General features: G+C 42.1%; 1 protein-coding gene and 1 long non-coding RNA gene across 9 annotated transcripts in view; both read right to left on the reverse strand.

The window, feature by feature from the left end:
- Positions 1-351: 351 nt before the first annotated feature.
- Positions 352-1,855, reverse strand: LOC125720471 (uncharacterized). The gene is made up of 2 exons (XR_007385471.1): positions 487-1,855; positions 352-436 (listed from the first exon to the last, which is right to left on the reverse strand). It is a non-coding gene; the product is annotated as an uncharacterized LOC125720471 (long non-coding RNA).
- Positions 1,856-4,439: 2,584 nt separating this feature from the next.
- The window catches only part of LOC125720459 (GTPase IMAP family member 9-like), a 30,985-nt gene continuing 15,508 nt past the window's right edge, over positions 4,440-19,916 (reverse strand). For 3 of the 8 annotated variants that reach the window (XM_048995926.1, XM_048995925.1, XM_048995919.1), the window contains one exon: positions 11,671-13,342. In XM_048995926.1, coding sequence (XP_048851883.1) covers positions 12,896-13,342 — 447 coding nt within the window. In that variant the 3' untranslated portion in view covers positions 11,671-12,895. Of the gene's footprint in view, positions 5,884-6,049; positions 6,326-7,691; positions 7,969-8,052; positions 8,137-8,851; positions 8,963-11,670; positions 13,627-14,648; positions 14,925-16,319; positions 16,603-16,680; positions 16,761-18,483; positions 18,641-19,916 lie in introns of those variants that run through there. The other 5 variants (XM_048995924.1, XM_048995922.1, XM_048995923.1 and 2 more) reach the window with 5 other exon arrangements.

Below are 19,916 nucleotides of genomic sequence, written 5' to 3' on the forward strand. Positions count from 1 at the left end.
TATGTGGCCCCCCTCCCACCCTTCCATGACTTGTGAGATAAGAAAAGCAGACTTCTGCCTGCCTGGTCGGTCATTTCTAGCTGCTATTTAGGTTCTTCCTCAAATCCTGTTGCCTAAATGACTTATATCCCACTCATATTAATTTAAAATTTCGCTATAAGAAAACAATCCTTATACATTTTAATAAAAAACGTGAACTATATATGTTTGGTGTTTTTTGATTGAGCAAACTCTCGTGTTTTTGTGTGCGTGTCCGATACAACTGTAGTTTGTATCAACTTTTTTTTAGTTTGACCTCCGGGGTGTGTGTTTGTCCGCATGCGCGTGAATAAACATTTACTGAAAAACATATTTATTAAAATAACTAAGACTTTATTCTGTCAAAGTTTTAAAAAATGTGTTTTGATGCATGTCACTAAATGCTGCTTAATAGTACCTAACCGGGGCTGCTCCCCCAGAGACAGTTGCTATGCTGCTTAATAGTACCTAACCGGGGCTGCTCCCCCAGAGACAGTTGCTAGTCCATTTATTCTTTTAAAGACTACTGATTCCAATTTGGTGCCATATGCTTTTATCTTGTAGGCCGTAGGATAGCTCCGTTTCTACCAGCTATAGGCCATGGGCGTCTGGGCTATTATGCTTAAATTCTTTATTAATTAGCGTTGGCTATGTGCTTTATAACACTGCTGATTCAGGTCTCTTGTAGATTTTCTCTTGACCGGTCAGCGCAGTCTCTCTCTCTTGTACATAGAAAAAACAGAGAATACCTATTATTAGAATGTTATTTTTAATTGAATAGCATTTTTATAACAGGAATAAAAGAAATAATATACTTACCGGGTAAGGTCTCGATGAAACTTGTGGTTCTTTGGCTGGTACAAACTTTGGTAAGGCGTTGTGCCTCTAGGAGGAGGAAAAGGCCCCCCGCTCGACGTAATACAATTTAATTGTCTCTGTCACCCCATATCTGCACGGTCATGTATGACAAACAAAACTATAAACAGAATTTACTGGCGGGGAAATTGTCAGACTTGATGTATGACCAGGTGGTACGGCCTTGATGATGCTACTCGTGCCTGTGTAAGAAAATTATCTGTAATTTGGGACGTATGTGAAAACAAAACTTTAAACAGAATTTACTGGAGGGCAAAAGTGTCAGACTCGATGTATGGCCCGCGTGGCCGGGTAGGGGGGCGCCTCGATGGCCAGGTGGCACGGCCCTGCAGAATTTACTGGCGGACAAATTGACAGACTCGATGTATGTCTCGACTTATGACCTTTACAAATTGGCGCCATACGCCGATGTGATACAAACGCTTGCGTGAGGAAAAAACACACGGTCAAAACTAGCGCCGAGCGTTTTTATTGGACGATAGACCCTGCACCTCCTCCTCTCATTCTTTGCTCCAACTTTACCATTTTATCCCACAGTCTCTCACAGTTTCTCTCAGACTCGCGCAGCAGCACGCCTCTCAGCTCTCCCGCATCGCTCTCTCCGAGGATTATCCAAAGCCGTGCGGACCTTTCCGCGCTACCGCACCAGTATGTGAATAAGTCCTTTGCTGATTCTCCGAAGCCCGGGGACCTTACCACGCTACCGCACACCGTACGCTCGCGCTCCATCAGGTAACCCAGCCACGCTCACTCCCCCCCCGCGCACCACAAAATAATAATAATAATAACTTATTCAAATAACACACGCTCATAAGCACTCTCATCAATATCATTTTTAAAATAATACACACTCATAAGCACTCTCCTCAATATCATTTTAAAATAATAAACATTTAAAATAAGCATTTAAAATAATAAATAATTAAATCCAAATACCATTGCAGCACTAACACAACCAACCCATGCCCCCTAAGCCACAATCATTTAAAATAATAAATAAATAATTAAATACAAATACCATTGCAGCAGTTACACAACCAACCCCCCGGGGAAGAAGACAAAAAAAAATATTTAAATAAATAATTAAATCCATATGCTATTGCGTCAGTTACACAACCAAGCTCAACCCACTACAACATAAGCTCCGCCCACTGAACTTTTGAACGTGACCTTTGACCCGACCTGTCAATTTGACAAAAGCGGTATTCCATCTCTCTCTCAGGTGATTATCGAGACCAATCTTCCATGGAACTGGCCTGAGTCCATCGTCATGGATGCCAGCAAGCCAGTTCATGCCCCCTTCGCCCTGCCGGTAAGCACCATCGGTGCATCACCGCCTGCATCATTGATTTCAGAGACAGCTTAATTCCACAAGCCATCAGGTCACTAAGCAATCGGTGACTGGTACCTGTCCACCCCACGACAGGTATTGCATTTCGCAGTTCTATTCTGTCATTGTACGTCCTGCACTTCCCTGTACTTTATACTATATTACTCTCAGTTTGCACAGTCTGTCTCATCCTCATGTTACACTATCTATGTATTGTCATGCCTCATTTTTATCTTGTACGGTCTTGTCTTGCCCTGTTTTGCCTTCTATTACACGCTTGTTTGTTGCATTGCTTACCATGTGACTCCCCAAATAGGGGCGAGTTTATGAGTTCCGGAGCCCCATTAAAAATCCCCCCCCCCCCCCCGAACATACACATACACACCCAAAATAGTGTAGCGCCTGTTTGTGACCAAACAGGGATAACACTATATTCTCTGAAAAACGCATGACAATAAAACTTGATATTTGGGTGTGAAAATTTGGTTTCTGTTGTGAAACAACAGTATCTAAAATCTTGCTACTTAATTGTACTGAACCAATCATTTCTAAGAATAAACTTCTAATTTAATAGTGTATGTAGAAATTGACGGGGTTGCATACAAAATATTGTGTTTTTTTTTTTCTTTTTGCAGACTAGGAATAACGGAGCCTTCGAGTGTTGTGGTTTCAGTATGTAAATGTTTTCCCCCCAGTTATCGCTGAAGAAAAACACAGCAGCTGATATCTGACAGAGAAATGTGAAGCCAAGTATGATAAGAGCCGACGTCTCCGTGAAGATTCGCTCCAGCTACAGGCTCAGTTAGGATGCGACTGTTTCCACCAGCAGACCGAGGTAAGACAAAAAAAATGTGTCTGTTATTGCTTACCAGTTCATTTCCTCTGCTGCCTCCTGGACATGCACACCCTGTGTAAACCTGTGCACAGGAGCGTGGGTGAACGAGCCTTGATCTGCTCATTTGGTTACTCGAGGACCTGCTTAGCCGTCAGGATACTATGCATTAGCCTATGAAAAGACTGGCCGACGTTTATAAGGCCGATGGGCATCCGAAGGGATTCAAAGAGCCCAAACCAGGGTAACCAGGGTAACCACCGTTCCAGCTGTTACCCTCAGGAAGGCGGTACTGGTGAATAAAAGCAAAAAGAAACGGACTGAAAAACAGCCCATATCCTAGGGCTCTGAATACTGGAAGGGCATGCTCTCTTTAACCTGGGCAATACCTTAGCAAGCTAAATCTCTGCAATATTTCTACCTGATTCCACACTAAAAATGAGCGCAGCACAGGGGAGTGAACCGTTAATGCGCCACAAAACGCCACTGGAACTCCATCTACACGATGAAGGGAGGGTTAGGGTGCAGACAGCAGCATCTGAGCCCTGCAGGGCCTCCTTGGTGCACTGCTCTCTTCTTCATGATGTTCCACGTTGCTGTTTCGATATATGGTGAGGTTGATATAAGGATTTAAATGGAACATTTTTGGGAGTTTTGTGAAAGCCGCAGGTGGCACTCAAAGGCTATCAGATGACACAAAAAGTTAAATTACTCATAAATGCATAAGCATATGTGCAGTGCTGGTCTGAAAGGCCACCAAGCGTGTGTATGGCTGCCTCTCATCTGATAAGCAGATCATGCAGTGATCTCACAGCAGCACGTCTGCAGAAAAGTAACCTAATCGCCAAAATGTACTCATCCATCAAATCACTCATCCAGCACATCCAACTTCGGGGGGGGGGGGGGTTGGAACCTATCCCAGGTATGTTACAGGACAAGCTTTAACAAGCAGCCTAGTGACTTGCCTTAGGTCTCCCAGAAATGAAACAAATAGTAAAATTATAATAAGGGACAAGAAATAACTTTTATCCCTTGATTTAGTTTGATGTGTGTCTGTGAATTTTGGGCAGTTTTTGCCTTTGCTGGACGTCTCAGTATTTTATATTCTCTAGTGCTTCATCTCCTTCACTAAAGTGTCTCTGCAACATAGCTCTGCTTTGGTCCTCAGTCAGTCAGGAATTTGTGTTTAAAAGCAACAAAAGAGACGTCACCCTGACAAGGGAATCCGATTAGGGTTAGGGTTAAGGTTAGGGTTAGGGTTAGGGTTAGGGTTAGGGTTAAGGTTAGGGTTAGGGTTAGGGTTAGGGTCAGTGTTATCTATAAAGCAATATCACCCCTCAGCTCAAATCAGTCTGTATGCGGGAATAAAACAAGACACAGAAGTCAGTTAATTTGATTTTATTTTATATTCAACAGGCTTTATATAAGTCAAATTTCATGGAAGAACAGAAATTGAACCATTCCCTACAGTTCCAGTCCAGAGAAATAAAACTTATCAAAAGCAAAACCTTTCAACGAAAAGCAACACTACTAGGATTATTCGTGTATCTTCCAAATGTTTATCGAGAACCTGGTTATAGAGAGTAATAGTACTATAATCGTTATTTTTATATTTATTGCTACTGTCATGCATAAGTTAAAGGTAAAAAAAGACGAAGATACTGAAAATAAAACATGGAATACTGACAGTTATTTAGTTAGCAGATGCCCTTTTAGTAAATATATAAACAAAGAAAAGAAAGCTGGTAACTAGACAGCTGCTTGTTCAACAAATGACAGGTAGATACATAGAAAACTATTACCTACGAATTATTCAAAATGTTTACAAAACATTTAAGTTGAATAGCAGTTTTCAAATTCAAATAAATTTAGGAGTATGTTCTTTATAAAATCAGAAAAATATTAATTAGGAATATTGATCGGGATTCTGTGCTTTCGATGATGTCAGTGTGGGGACAAGCACATCCTGCAATAATATATGTTGTGATTTTCTTGTTTAGAGTATTAGGAGAACATGATAATTGTCTTGTTTACTATTCCCGTTATATGAATACACATATATGCTAAATATGTATTAAATATGACCGTTACTGATCTTATGCTGGGCTGCTAATGATTTTTTTCTTTTTTTCATCCAGGTCTGCCAAAATTTTATCCAGAGTTTTTTGCTTTTCTTTCTTCACCTCCTCTTTGTCTTGCAGAACCTCATTGTTCTTCTTCTTGCTGCCCTTCTTGGCCTTCATGAACATCTCGTTGGTGTAATGGCCTCCTCCATTCTTTTCGATCATCTCCTCTATCTTGTCCAGTAGATCTGTGACCTGTGACGCATTCCATACATCTTTATTGTTGAAGACATGATATCCACCCTGGCATTTCTCAATGAATTCATTTATCTTTTTATCACCACTAAGAAATCGTTCGGCAGCTTCTCCCAGGACGTCTCCATGTGTGAACAGCACCATGGTGTATCGAGCTGATTCAGGGCCAAAAACCTCCTGGATGATGTTCAGCGCTTCCTGCTCTTCTTGTGTGAATCTGCCCACCTGCAGCAGCACCAGGAATGCATGGGGCCCAGGAGCACAGAGGGAAACGCACTCTGTGATCTTCTTTATGAGATCTTCCTTGCTCAGCTTTGTGTTAAACAGGCCTGGAGTGTCCACCACTGACATCTTTCTTCCACAGGCTTTGCCTCTGCCTTTAGAGCAGCTCATTGTTACAGAGTAGTTGCTGACTTCTGACTTAAACTCTTTCCTGCCCAGGATGGTGTTCCCAGTCGCACTCTTCCCCACTCCAGTTCTTCCTAACAGCACAATTCTCAGCTCATGCCCTGTGGGATAACAACCTTCATTACCTCCATTGTAATTCAAACTCCAGAAGATATTTAAGAGTATTACTTGTGACATCCTACAGCAGTTATCAATTATCTAAGAGTTTATGATTTTAGGATAACTCAACTCAAGGAAAGACTTCCAGACATACAGGTGTGGTCTTACTTGTACAGGTTTTGATGGTGACAGGTTCACTCTTGAGATTGGTGTCTTTCAGCATGGTGCACACAGAGAGGCTGTACTCCGTTCCTGGTCTCAGGCTGGACAGGACAACTTCATTCTCATCTGTGATGATCGAATGGCTCTGGCTCGAGCTGCTGTCCGTCCACGTCACACTGTAACTGTGTGAAATGTCCTCCATCCCCTTCGGCTTGTCCCAGGTGAGGGTGACAGACGTTGTACCCAGAGAGCTGATGCTAAGACTATTGGGTGGAGAGCGTGCTTTGGGGAAAAAATAAAATATGTCCGTATTCATAGTACTATTATAAATAAAACAAATATCTAATATCTATTAGGTTTCCTTAAAATGATTCCTACAAAATGTCATTTATTATGTCTGTCAAATTGTATGCTAAATGATAATTACTACATGCCATGTGATTATTCTCCCAATGACCTCCTGCTAATAATTAGCTTTAGAAATAAATAACTAGAAATGGCACAATATAATTTTTCCTGGTATTTTTTGAGTTTTGAATATTCTGATTATCAGCCGATTCTGATACCAGTCTGATATCTTCCCCCTTATCAAATACCAAGCAGTAAATGAGATATTTGTATCTATGCATTTCAATTAACATGGAAGACCAACGTAATATCTACGTTTTGTGTTGTAATTGCATGGTTTGAGTTTGCTAGCATTAGGAAAATATAACGGTCATGTTGCTCAAACAAATGCTGTGTCACTACGTTTCAGGGAGAAATCCTCGGCCAACATGATTTACACACATCTGCCTCTTTGTTTCATTCAGCAATAACTTTCCCAAAAATAAACAGAAATATTTCTGCAAATTGTACAATCTGTTGCCAAATTAAATATAATAAAGAAATCAGTCATGAAGATGCCACAGCATTCAGTGCATAAAGTCCACATAGGTGCCCAGTACAAAATATACCATGGAGCACAAATACAACTTTTACGTGGTAATTAACCAAACTTTAGAGAAAAAGTCTGGAGACCTGTAGTTTGTATAAATGTTACTAAGTGTTCAGACTTTTACTGTGTTCAGCTCTGTCCTTACATACACTCACTATGCAGTTTTGCTTATTTCCTTCAGCCTGAAGTACGTTAAGCCCTTCATGTTCACGAGGGTTGTGGACAGAAGGCCACTGCAAATATGAAAATCTGCGAACAACAGGCACCCTGAACCTCAACCCATAACAGGCTGCTAGTCTGACCGATAACATAAAGTCTGTTTTTAACCAACTTCTGAACACACAGTCGTGGGCATGGGAGAGGGACAGCTGACACATGAGTAAGGCTGACTGGCCGCCGAGACAAAGATATGTGGCGAATCCAAGCCAAGACTTTTAATATAATAGATAGTATGCACTTACACAACAAATATAATGCATTACTTATATTTATATATATAATATATAATTTAATGTGATCCAGATCATTTCCAGTATTGTTTCCTTTGCCCAGCTCCAAAAATATACTAGTTTCATTTTGCAAGGGCAACTTGAGGTAAAACTAATTAAACTGATTAAACTAAGTTTTAGAGAGGATCATAAATTTTCAGATAATCAGGTTTTTGATTACAATTCTCATTGTGAAATGCACAGACCGTGCTAGGAATCTTACCCATATTCATTATACTCTGTAGTTTTTTAGCCAGATCATTCATCTCCATCTTTTTCAAAATGGCGTGAGTGATCTGAAGGGCACCCTCGGTACTGTAATGGTTTTTCATTTTCTTAACCGTGTCTATCCGGTCGGCACGTTCCAGCTGACTGACCGGAATGGGTTCAAATCTGTCCAGTACTTGTGTGTTCAGGTGGAACTTGAATCGCTTCAGCTCATCATCCACCAAATCGTCCATGATTTGCAGGAGAAAAGGGCAAACATGCTTCTGTGAAGCCTGAAAATGCAAGAGAGCTTAACAGGGTTAATGGGTCAGAACAGAAGGAATCGGCGATTACAGTACTATAGAGGCAGCACTCACCTTAAAGCCTGCTCCCTTCGTATAGGTCGGGAAGCAGCCCACGCAGGATTTTTGTGGCATGATGCTGTGAGCTCAGTGCAGATCCTGCTTGGTCAAACACAAAGCGCGATACTTCACAGCTAGAGCAAGCAAGAATGGCAAGACTGCACCTGCCAGTCATTCTGTACATTAAGCACAGAATCCACAAACACCTGCTATGACATCATACCTCAGACCATGTTTGCCTCCCTTTCATTATAATATAATATAAATGATTTTGTGTATGTGTGCATAATAGCACATGATTGAAAGTTAAAAAGTGGTGAATGTTACTATATTGTTTCAGACTGGGTTTAATATCAGCAACTGGTTATGAATGCGATGCTTTTTACATTAACGTTTAAATGCTAGCATGTTGTAGCATTGAAACTGCACTAACAGGGGCATGAAAGATACATTAATCTTTGGAAATTAGATGCTGCAGATGGCTTTTTCTAGTAATACCCGTTCACCTCGGCTCTAAACCAATTCGAAAACAACGGAAACATGTTAAATACTGCACAAATACACAGGATACACTCAAATTCGAGCAGCATTATCGATAGTACAACAAAGAAAACACAATATGTGCAGTGTTTTTCATTCTAAACTGTAGCTCTGGTAACTTAATCCTACCGTTTGTTGGACTTTATGATATTAATAACAAAAGTTTATCAGCTAAGTTGGAGCATGTTGTGTGTTTCCAGAGAAATGTTACTGTCGACTATGCATTTGACTGGAGCTGTCATACAAATTAAGGTATCATTGGATTTTGACTTACCTTGATGCAGACCTCTGTGGGGCCCCTGCCAGAAGCTCTGAGTTACTCTGCGCTCTTCTTGATGCCTCTGATCCTCACACGCCAAAACCTGCACCGTACCTTACTAATAAACCAGGTGATTATCGAGACCAATCTTCCAAGGAACTGGCTTGAGTCCATCGTCATGGATGCCAGCCAGCCAGTTCATGCCCTCGTCGCCCTCCTGGGAAGCGCTATCAGTGCATCAGCACCCGTATCACCAGAAACATCTTAATTCCAGAAGCCGTCAGGTCAATAAACAATTAGTGACTGGTACCTGCCCACCCCGCAGTGAACACTGCATGGTACCCTGCTGTTTTGTCATGGTTCCTGCCTCACTTATATATAACTTACAAGTTACATTCACTCCGTAGCATGATAGCTCAGGACCTTTACTAAAATGTTTAAGTTTGCATCTCTGTAAAGGTTATTTTGGTCTTTAGAAAGTTGTTCTTCAGCCTTTTAGTGCTGGCGAACGTCTTATTTATGCTCAGTGTTAAATATGTATATGGATACAATCTTATGGCTGTACTATGCATTCATTTTGCCCATATTTTCACAAATTTTCTGAGAGCTTACAGATATGGACGAAATGGGGCAATTCCCCTGGAAACTGTGGGAGGGGGGGCAGTATAGGCAACAGTTCTAGCACAACACTAGGCGAAACACAACAAAAAAAAATGGATCTTTTGATCTTTTTGAGGACCAACTGTGCAATTCGGTGTGAAATCTTAAACAGCTATATGATCACCATCAGGGTCACATGACCATAGTGGCATCGGGGAAACACCCCACATGGCCGGATCACCATCAGGGTCACATGACCATAGTGCCATCGGGGAAACACCCCTCGTGGCTGTAGTGCTGTAACTGACGCTCCCTCACAATGCAGGTAATATGTCTCATTTGAGACTTCCTGAGCGGCCACTCATTCTACATAAAGTCAAACCAGTGGTTCTCAAGGATTCTCTAAAGAGAGACAGAACCGACAGAGTCCAGTCTTTGTCCCAAGTCACTGGATACCGTCCATGTTTCACAGCCAAACAGAGAGCACTAGGACTTTAAGGACTTTGACCTTAGCTCTCTTACAAAGATATTGGGATCGCCAAACACCCCTTTTCAGTGACCTTATGACTTACTGTAATAGGAAGAGTTACCTGAGACATGAATGTCACTGTTGAGGTAAGTGAAGCTCTTAACAAGCTCGACACTCTCTCCTTAGACAGACACACTGTTAATGCCCATGAGGTCATTAAAGGCCTGGATCTTGTTTTTTATCCAGGACACTCACAAACCTAGACACTCAGACTCCTCGGTCAGTCTCTTGAGATACCCAATCATAGGCTTCATTGACTACAGCATCATTGTCAACGTCAAGATCAGCTGCTCGACCCCACAGCCCTGCCCAACATCCAGTCTGTGCAAGCATTGAACAGAGTAGGAGCAAGAACACACCCCTGGAAAACCCCAGAATGAACTGGGAAGAATGCAGAGTTCTGCCCCATGACATCCAGCAACTTTGGGGGGATCCCGCTAAATCTCAGGACGTTCGACAGGGCAGCTCAATCAACTGAGTGGAATACTTTACAAAAATCGACAAAGGCTGCAAAGAAACTCTACCAATATTTGCATTAGTGCTCGATGAGACCCCTCACTGCCAGGATGCGATCAATGGCAGTGTCTGGACCGCTGAAGCACATGAAGGGAAGCAAGTATACAGGGTAAACTCGGGGTTTATTAGAGGGGGAACACAATCAGGGGCACGGACGAATGTCAGTGACTACAGGACTTTAATGATAAGACTGGGGAATGACTAACTGGGAAGCACTTAAATACACAGACTCGATTGGACAAGACTAGGAACAGTTGGTAATGAAGAGGATTCCACACGAAGTTAACAAGGGGGCGTGGCACACAGGAGGAGCTGCACGAACGGGACACGGCAGGTAGACTTCTTAGGCATAAAACCAGACTGCTCCAGTCACTGGTAGGCGAGCAAGTGATCATGGATCTGTTGAGGATGACCCTAGCATCTCTGTGAAGGTATCTCTTTTGCTTTTATATATACTCGTATGCAAACATAAATTGGCAACTGTCTTAACTCCATTGGTGCAGCCCTTGTTAATTTATGCAACTTGGTACTGGAATTACATGGAACACTTACTATCCTTCAGCCATTAAAAATCAGATATTGATATTAATAGCAAACAGACCCTAGTTTTAACCACAGACACCGTCCCAGTAAAGTTTTACTCAATAGGCGATCACCCTTATTTATTTGTGTTACATAATGGTGACATCACAAAATGTCCCTGCAGTCCTCCTGAAGACTCCAGTGCTCCATTGGCTTCACCTGTGACTTCTTATGATCCCTATTTAAGTTCCACCTGTTTCTCATTCTGTGCTCAATCTTGATCTACAGTATCTTTGCTTGATGCAAGTAGTTCTTGAGGGTTGTGCAGCCCGGTGGATTTTGATTGGTTTTTGCCCTTGTTTTACATCTCAGCGTTTTATATTCTCTAGTGCTTCATCTCCTTCACTTAAGTGTCTCTGCAACGAAGCTCTGCTTCAATCCTCAGTCAGTCTGGAATATGTGTTTTGTTTGCACACATTAAAAAAAAAAGAATGAAATAGACGTCACCCTGACAAGGGAATCCGATTAGGGTTAGGGTTAGGGTTAGGGTTAGGGTTAGGGTTAGGGTTAAGGTTAGGGTTAAGGTTAGGGTTAGGGTTATCTACAAAGCAATATCACCCCTCAGCTCAAATCAATCTGTATGCGGGAATAAAACAAGACACAGAAGTCAGTTAATTTGGTTTTATTTTATATTCAAAAGGATTTATATAAGTAGGATTTAATGAAACAAAGGAAACTGAAGGATTCCCTGCAGTTCCAGTCCACAGAAATAAAACTTATCTAAAACAAAATCTGTCACTAAAAGGCTACATTACTAGGACTATTCCAAAGGCTTATTATTATAATTATGTTTATTATAATCATACACTAGCTAAAGGTAAAAATAATGACAAATACATGAAAAGATCAAATCATTACATTTATTTACTGCGATGTGTTGGCCCCCCATCCTGGGTTGTTCCCTGCCTCGTGCCCATTGCTTCCGGAATAGACTCCGGACCCCCCGCGACCCAGTATGATAAGTGGTTTGGAAAATGGATGGATGGATGGATGGATGGGATGGATTCAATTTATTTATTTAACAGATTATTTTGTCTAGAGCAATTTTTAAGTGAAGAAATCTTGGGGTCATACAACAGGGTCATGCAGCAACATTGTACAGCCGGGTCATACAGCAAGGTCAGCCAGCGGGGTCATACAGTGGGATTAACCAGCGGGGTCATACATCGGGATCAGCCAGTGGGGTCATACAGTGGGATCAGCCAGCAGGGTCATACAGTGGGATCAGCCAGCGGGGTCGTACAGTGGGATCAGCCAGCGGGGTCATACAGTGGGATCAGCCAGCGGGGTCATACATCGGGATCATCCAGTGGGGTCATACAGCGGGATCAGCCAGCGGAGTCATACAGTGGGATCAGCCAGCAGGGACGTACAGTAGTATCAGCCAGCGGAGTCATACAGTGGGATCAGCCAGCAGGGACGTACAGTAGTATCAGCCAGCGGGGTCATACAGTGGGATCAGCCAGCAGGGACGTACAGTAGTATCAGCCAGCGGGGTCATACAGTGGGATCAGCCAGCAGGGACGTACAGTAGTATCAGCCAGTGGGGTGATACAGTGGGATCAGCCAGCAGGGTCGTACAGTGGGATCAGCCAGCGGGGTCAGACAGTGTCCCTGGAATGAATGGGGTTAAAGGTCTTCTTTAAGGACCCAACTGTGGGGACAGCTAGGACAGAAATCCCACCACCCCTAAAGACTCGTACATAAAAAACTGTATCAATCTGTTCACAGACAGTTCCTGTTATAAAAACTAGCAGTATGTCAAGCCAGATCCAGAACTACTAAAAAAATGAGACGATATTCTCACCGGTTCCCGTCTCGGTGCTCGGTCACTATTTCGTGCTGCTTTTCTTATTTTTTTCATCCAGGTCTGTTGAAGTTTTTTCCAGAGTTTTTTGCTTCCCTTTCTTTCCCTCCCCTTTGTCTCCCAGAACTTTGTCTCCCTTGTTCTTCTTCTTGCTGCCCCTCTTGGCCTTCATGAACATCTCACTGGTGTAATGGCCTCCGCCATTATTCTCAATCATCTCCTCTATCTTGTCCAGCAGATTGACGACCTGATTGGCATTCCATACATCTTTATTGTTGAAGACATGATGTCCACCCTGGCATTTCTCAATGAATTCCTTAAGCTTCGTATCACCACTAAGAAATCGTTCGGCAGCGTCACCCAGGACGTCTCCGTGTGTGAACAGCACCATGGTGTATTGAGCTGATTCAGGACCAAAAACCTCCTGGATGATGTTCAGTGTTTCCTGCTCTTCTTGTGTGAATCTGCCCACCTGCAGCAGCACCAGGAATGCATGGGGCCCAGGAGCACAGAGGGAAACGCACTCTGTGATCTTCTTTATGAGATCTTCCTTGCTCAGCTTTGTGTTAAACAGGCCTGGAGTGTCCACCACTGACATCTTTCTTCCACAGGCTTTGCCTCTGGCTTTAGCGCAGCTCATTGTTACGGAGTAGTTGCTGACTTCTGACTTAAACTCTTTCCTGCCCAGGATGGTGTTCCCAGTCGCACTCTTCCCCACTCCAGTTCTTCCCAACAGCACAATTCTCAGCTCATGCTCTGTGGGATAACAATCGTTATTGTAATAAAACTCAAAATGACATATAGACATATTACTTTTTTAGTTTCTGCTTACATATGAATACATTCTCTAGCAGTTATCAATCATCAGTTTATGATGTTTAGGGTAGCTTAGCTTCTACCTCAAAGCCATCAGTCATCATAAGAAAGTAAAGAACACGAAAGTACAGAGCTCGAGACTTACTTTTCCAGTGGTAACATTTATGCTACGAGCTTTCCCTGATGGTCACACCAGCACATGACTTGGTCGCGTCCCTTTTTTTAGTGCAGCATAGTATAACTCAGTGACTTTGCATGCTGATGAATATCTGTCCTAATTGATATGACCTAGTTCTTTGCATTGATGAAAGACTAACAGTGACTCAGGATGTGATTTTTGAAAAATATAAATAACTTCTCATTCAGCCCCTGCAGTTGAACTCAAAGGGGCAGTGAACCATTGTGGTTGAAAGTCACACTTTGTGTTGTATGTCACTGGCTCAGTTGTTTCTCTTCATTGCTCTTGTCTGTCTCAGGACCTATTTTTGGCTCTTCCACTCCAGCAGGCTCCACCTCCTTCTTCTGACTTTGTTTTTTTGTTTTTTTTTTAAATACTCAGCTATAAACTACTTCATTTTTGGAACATATTAGCACCACAGCTAAAGGCAGTGTTTGGTGCGTTTTGTCATCAGTGTGTGTATATGTACATACTCCTGCATGCAGGCAGGGAGAGACAAACTCAGCAAAGAGAAACAGAAACTGGAAAATGTCACACTGAGCCACTGTATAACAAAACAAAATCCCTTTCAATCACAATTCATCACCCATGACAGAGCAATTATCATATGCAATCATACAACGATTATCATATGATAACTCGGTGACTCTCCATAAATCATCGCATGTCTGAGCTACTATGTATTTCATTTTTGTAATTGTATTTATTTTATTTATCTTTTATGACCAATAATATTAGTGGAAAGATGTACAATGACAATAAAGGCACACAGGTGTGGTCTTACTTGTACAGGTTTTGATGGTGACAGGTTCACTCTTGAGATCGGTGTCTTTCAGCATGGTGCACACAGAGAGGCTGTACTCCGTTCCTGGTCTCAGGCTGGACAGGACAACTTCATTCTCATCTGTGATGATCGAATGGCTCTGGCTCGAGCTGCTGTCCGTCCACGTCACACTGTAACTGTGTGAAATGTCCTCCATCCCCTTCGGCTTGTCCCAGGTGAGGGTGACAGACGTTGTACCCAGAGAGCTGATGCTGAGACTATTGGGAGGAGAGTGTCCTTTGGGAAAGAAATAGAATATGTTGATATTTATTGTACTTTTAGCATCGTATAAATTATGGCCTGAAATAAATGTAGCCTTTCCTTGAAAGATGCCTGCAGACTGCCAGCTGTTATGCTTCTCAATGTGCGATAAATGATAACTATTTATCTATTTAGACAATTATCCTCTTAGTTAACTGCTGTCAATGAGTAATTTTAGAAATGCAAATAACACTTCACTTTAAGCCAACATAACAGCTGACTATATTTCTGCAAAATATATAGGTATTTGATCACAAATTCATTGGAGATGATATAGAATATATGCACTGATATAATTGTTGAGGGTGTATTGCATATACACACTATACTGCCAGAAGTATAGGGACTCCCCTCCAAATCATTGAATTCAGTTCCAATCACTTCCATAGCCACAGCTGTATAGAATCAAGCACCTAGGCATGCAGACTGCTTCTACAAACATTTGTAAAAGAATGGGTCGCTCTCAGGAGCGCAGTGCATTCAAGCGTGGTACCGTTATATGTATAGAGAACTTCATGGAATGGGTTTGCATGGCCGAGCAGCTGCATCCAAGCCTTACATCACCAAGTGCAATGCAAAGTCTCAGATGCAGTGGTGTAAAGCACACTGCCACTGGACTCCAGAGCAGCAGAGACCTTTTCTCTGGAGTCTGGAATCATGCTTCTATGTCTGGCATTCCGATGGGGGGGGTCTGGGTTTGGCGGTTGCCAGGAGAACAGTACTTGCCTGACTGCATTGGCTTGGCCCCTTAGTTCCAGTGACAGGAACTCTTAATGCTGCAGCATTGAAGCCATTTTGGACAATTTCATGCTCCCAACTTTGTGGGAACAGTTTGGGGGAACAGCCCCTTCCTGTTCCAATGTGACTGCAGATCAGTGCATAAAGCAAGGTCCACAAGGATATGAATGAGTGCGTCTGGTGTGGGGGAACTTGACTGGCCTGCACAGTGCCCTGACCTCAACCCGATAGAACACCTTTGGGATGAATGGAGTGGAGACTATGGGCCAGGCCTTCTCGTCCAACATCAGTGCCTGACCTCACAAATGCTCTCCTAAAAGAATGGTCAAAAATTCCCATAAACACACTCCTACACCTTGTGGGTAACCTTCTCAGAAGAGCTGAAGCTGTTATAGCTGCAAAGTGTCAGCCAACTATTAAAGCCTATGTATTAAGAATGGGATTAAAGAATGTGATTAAAGTTCATGCACGTGTAAAGGCAGGTGTCCCAGTACCTTTGACAATATAGTGTATATTAGAATACGTCTGATAATTATACTGATTAAAACATTTTTCAGAGAGTAATGTCAGCATTCAAGCAGTCTGGTTTTTGAGTACAATTATCAATGTGAACTGTAGAGAAAGAAATCTTACCCATATTCATTACATTCCGTACTTTTTTAGCCAGATCATTCATTTCCATTTTCTTCAATACAGCATAAGTTACCCGAAGTGCTCCTTCAGTATTATAATAGTCTTTCATTTTTTTAACTGTATCCATCCGGTCTGCACGTTCTAACTGACTGACTGGAATGGGCTCGAATTCCTGCAGTACTTGTGTGTTCAGATGGAACTTGAATCGCTTCAGCTCATCATCCACTAAATCGTCCATGATTTGCAGGAGAAAAGGGCGGACGTGCTTCCGTGAAGCCCGGAACTGCAGGACAACTTAAAGAGGTTAACAAGCCAGAACAGAAGGTAGCAGGAATCACAGCACTGTGGAAGTACCACTCACCTTAAACGTCCGTGTCCTTACTTTGGTAGGGATGCAACAGAAACCGCTCATTTTGAGATGGTGAGGCCACTGCAGATTCTCTGTGGTCAAATACAAAGTTACAGTATGTCAAGCCTAGGACTGGGCAATATGAGCGATATATCAACATATGGTAAGAAAATGAGAAACGTGCCACATGCTGTTGTTTTGGTAATACACGTGAGTCGAAATGCTTTTGCAATATCATGGAAGTGATAAGCACTCCATGAGAAGAAACTTCAGATGTTGGTAAAGAAAGCAACAGGAGATATTGTGGATAAGCGAGGCAAAAAGACGTTGGTGGTGTGGTGGGACTCAGGTCTGGTGTTGTGTACAGTACACAGCGTGAAAAGTGGTGTATCCTGGATAATCTGGACACAGTAAAACACCCAGAAAACCTGTTTTTTGTTGAAGGGGACACGATACCAGCAGAATTTTGCTATCTGGACCTGAAACACCCGCAATTATCTGAATACGGCTGTTAAACTGAGATTTTTCGGAATCACCATGGCAATTAAAAGCTCTGAGCTGGCAGCTTATCACTGGAGTATCAGGGAGCATACAGAGGAATTCCAATCCATACACACCTCTTTTCACACAGTGGTAAACACTCCCAGAAATTAGCGCCAATTAAAACTGGAAATACTGCAAGCTTATTTCATCACTTGAAGCATTGCCTGGAAGGAGCAGTGAGCATCCAGAGAGAAAGATGCAGTAATAAACAGCACTGTCTGCATTTTCAAGTCTTACTCCATACATTAAGAAAGCTTATTTTTGCATGGTTTTATTATTGAAATTAGACTTTCAAGTCCATTCAGTTTGTCACCTGTCATGGCAGCTGGGCATGGTGCAGGCATAAAGTAGGCAACCATCCACTTTGCAGCTCCAAGACTGCGAAGGAGTTTATTAGAGAAACTGAGCAAAACCAGGAGGGCACAAGAAATGGGACGATGAGGAGTCAAAAAAGCAAAACAAATAACTACCGGAAACAAAGGGATAACACAAATGGAGATAGCACACATGAGGATTACACAAATGAGGATAACACAAATGGGGGTAACACAAATGGAGGTAACATAAATGGAGATAACAGAACAGCATGACAACACACATTCCGCCCCAAAGACCTACTGAAGAAGGTAATACACGTAGGAACTTAAGTACACAGACTAAACCAGGTAACGAAGATGCAGGAACGAAACAATTGACCAATCGGAGAGGGCACAGGATAACGAACAATCAGGTCGAATAATCAAAAATCATGAGGCAGAGGGAAACTAAGTTGCACCAGAGAGTTTCATGTGTTAGTGAAAAATCAGGATGATTTCTAGCCTCATGACAAAAAAGTAAGAATATTCTTTTATATTGCGTACTTGTGCTGGTCCCCATAAGGTCAAGAATGGGAATTCATTACATTGTAAGGACAATTGTTCCCCACATGGTAAGGTACACCTGGATCTCTCTCTCTCTCTCTCTCTCTCTGTGATTTGAGACTGAACACAACGAACTGATATATCTGTCTAATACTGGACAAATAAACAGATTATATTCAGATTCCAGCAGGAAAATATCATATAATAGCATATAAAAGATGAAACAGAAAGAAATACGATGTGTGAAAGTATGTTTAACATTTTACAGATTTTGTAAGATAATATTAATCATTGAATTTGACCACCCAACACTGAGGATGTTTCCCATGCACTTGCACAGATATGCTAGTATCTGCTATGCATTTCAGTGAAACTGTTATACTCTTTTCGGTATCATTGAATTAAAACCTACCTTTATGCAGACCTATGCAGCGCCCCAGCCTGAATCACTCTCTTAGCACTCCTGTTCTTGTTGCCTCTTGAACCAGACACGCCAAAAACTGTCACCTTCACTCACTATTAAACCATTTCATTATCAAGGAAGATCAGCTCTTCCGTGGAACTGGGCTGGGTCTGTGGTCACGGATGCTTGGCAGCTAGATCACACCCGTCTCACGCCCCACCCTCTAGCACGTTGTGTTACTATAGTTTTGTTTTTCTAAAATATAGTTATTATTGTTGTATTATTTTCAATTATTATTTTTTATTTGGTTTTATTATTATTATTTATGAAATTATTTTTATCAGGAAAAGCATTATATGTGTCTACGAATTATTGCTTCACATACATTGTATTCTTTTTTTTCAATGAGGATAGCATAGCAAAAAGGAAAACTACCTAAGGGAATATGAATTTTTTATTTTTTTTTTAGTTTCTGGTGCTCACCTGAGAGTATCTCTCACTCTCCTGAAAGTATCTGGTGCTCACCTGAGAGTATCTGGTGCTCACCTGAGAGTATCTGACACTCATGTGAAAGTATCTGGTACTCACCTGAAAGTATCTGGTACTCACCTGAAAGTATCTGGGACTCACCTGAAAGTATCTGGTACTCACCTGAAAGTATCTGGTGTGCATCTGAAAGTATCTGACACTCATGTGAAAGTATCTGGTACTCACCTGAAAGTATCTGGGACTCACCTGAAAGTATCTGGGACTCACCTGAAAGTATTTGGTACTCACCTGAGAGTATCTCTCACTCTCCTGAAAGTATCTGGTGCTCACCTGAAAGTATCTGGTGCTCACCTGAAAGTATCTGGTGCTCACCTGAAAGAATCTCTCACTCTCCTGAAAGTATCTGGTGTGCATCTGAAAGTATCTGACACTCATGTGAAAGTATCTAGTACTCACCTGAAAGTATCTGGGACTCACCTGAAAGTATTTGGGACTCACCTGAAAGTATCTGGTACTCACCTAAAAGTATCTGGTACTCACATGAGAGTATCTCTCACTCTCCTGGAAGTATCTGGTGCACACCTGAAAATATCTGGTGCTCACCTGAAAGTATCTGGTGCTCACCTGAAAGAATCTCTCACTCTCCTGAAAGTATCTGGTGTGCATCTGAAAGTATCTGACACTCATGTGAAAGTATCTGGTACTCACCTGAAAGTATCTGGGACTCACCTGAAAGTATCTGGCACTCACCTGAAAGTATCTGGTACTCACCTAAAAGTATCTGGTACTCACCTGAAAGTATCTGACACTCACCTGAAAGTATCTGGGACTCACCTGAAAGTATCTGGGACTCACCTGAAAGTATCTGGTACTCACATAAAAGTATCTGGTACTCACCTGAAAGTATCTGGCACTCACCTGAAAATATCTGGGACTCACCTGAAAGTATCTGG

The sequence above is a fragment of the Brienomyrus brachyistius genome, chromosome 25, assembly GCF_023856365.1.
Source record: "Brienomyrus brachyistius isolate T26 chromosome 25, BBRACH_0.4, whole genome shotgun sequence".
Taxonomy (NCBI): domain Eukaryota; kingdom Metazoa; phylum Chordata; class Actinopteri; order Osteoglossiformes; family Mormyridae; genus Brienomyrus; species Brienomyrus brachyistius.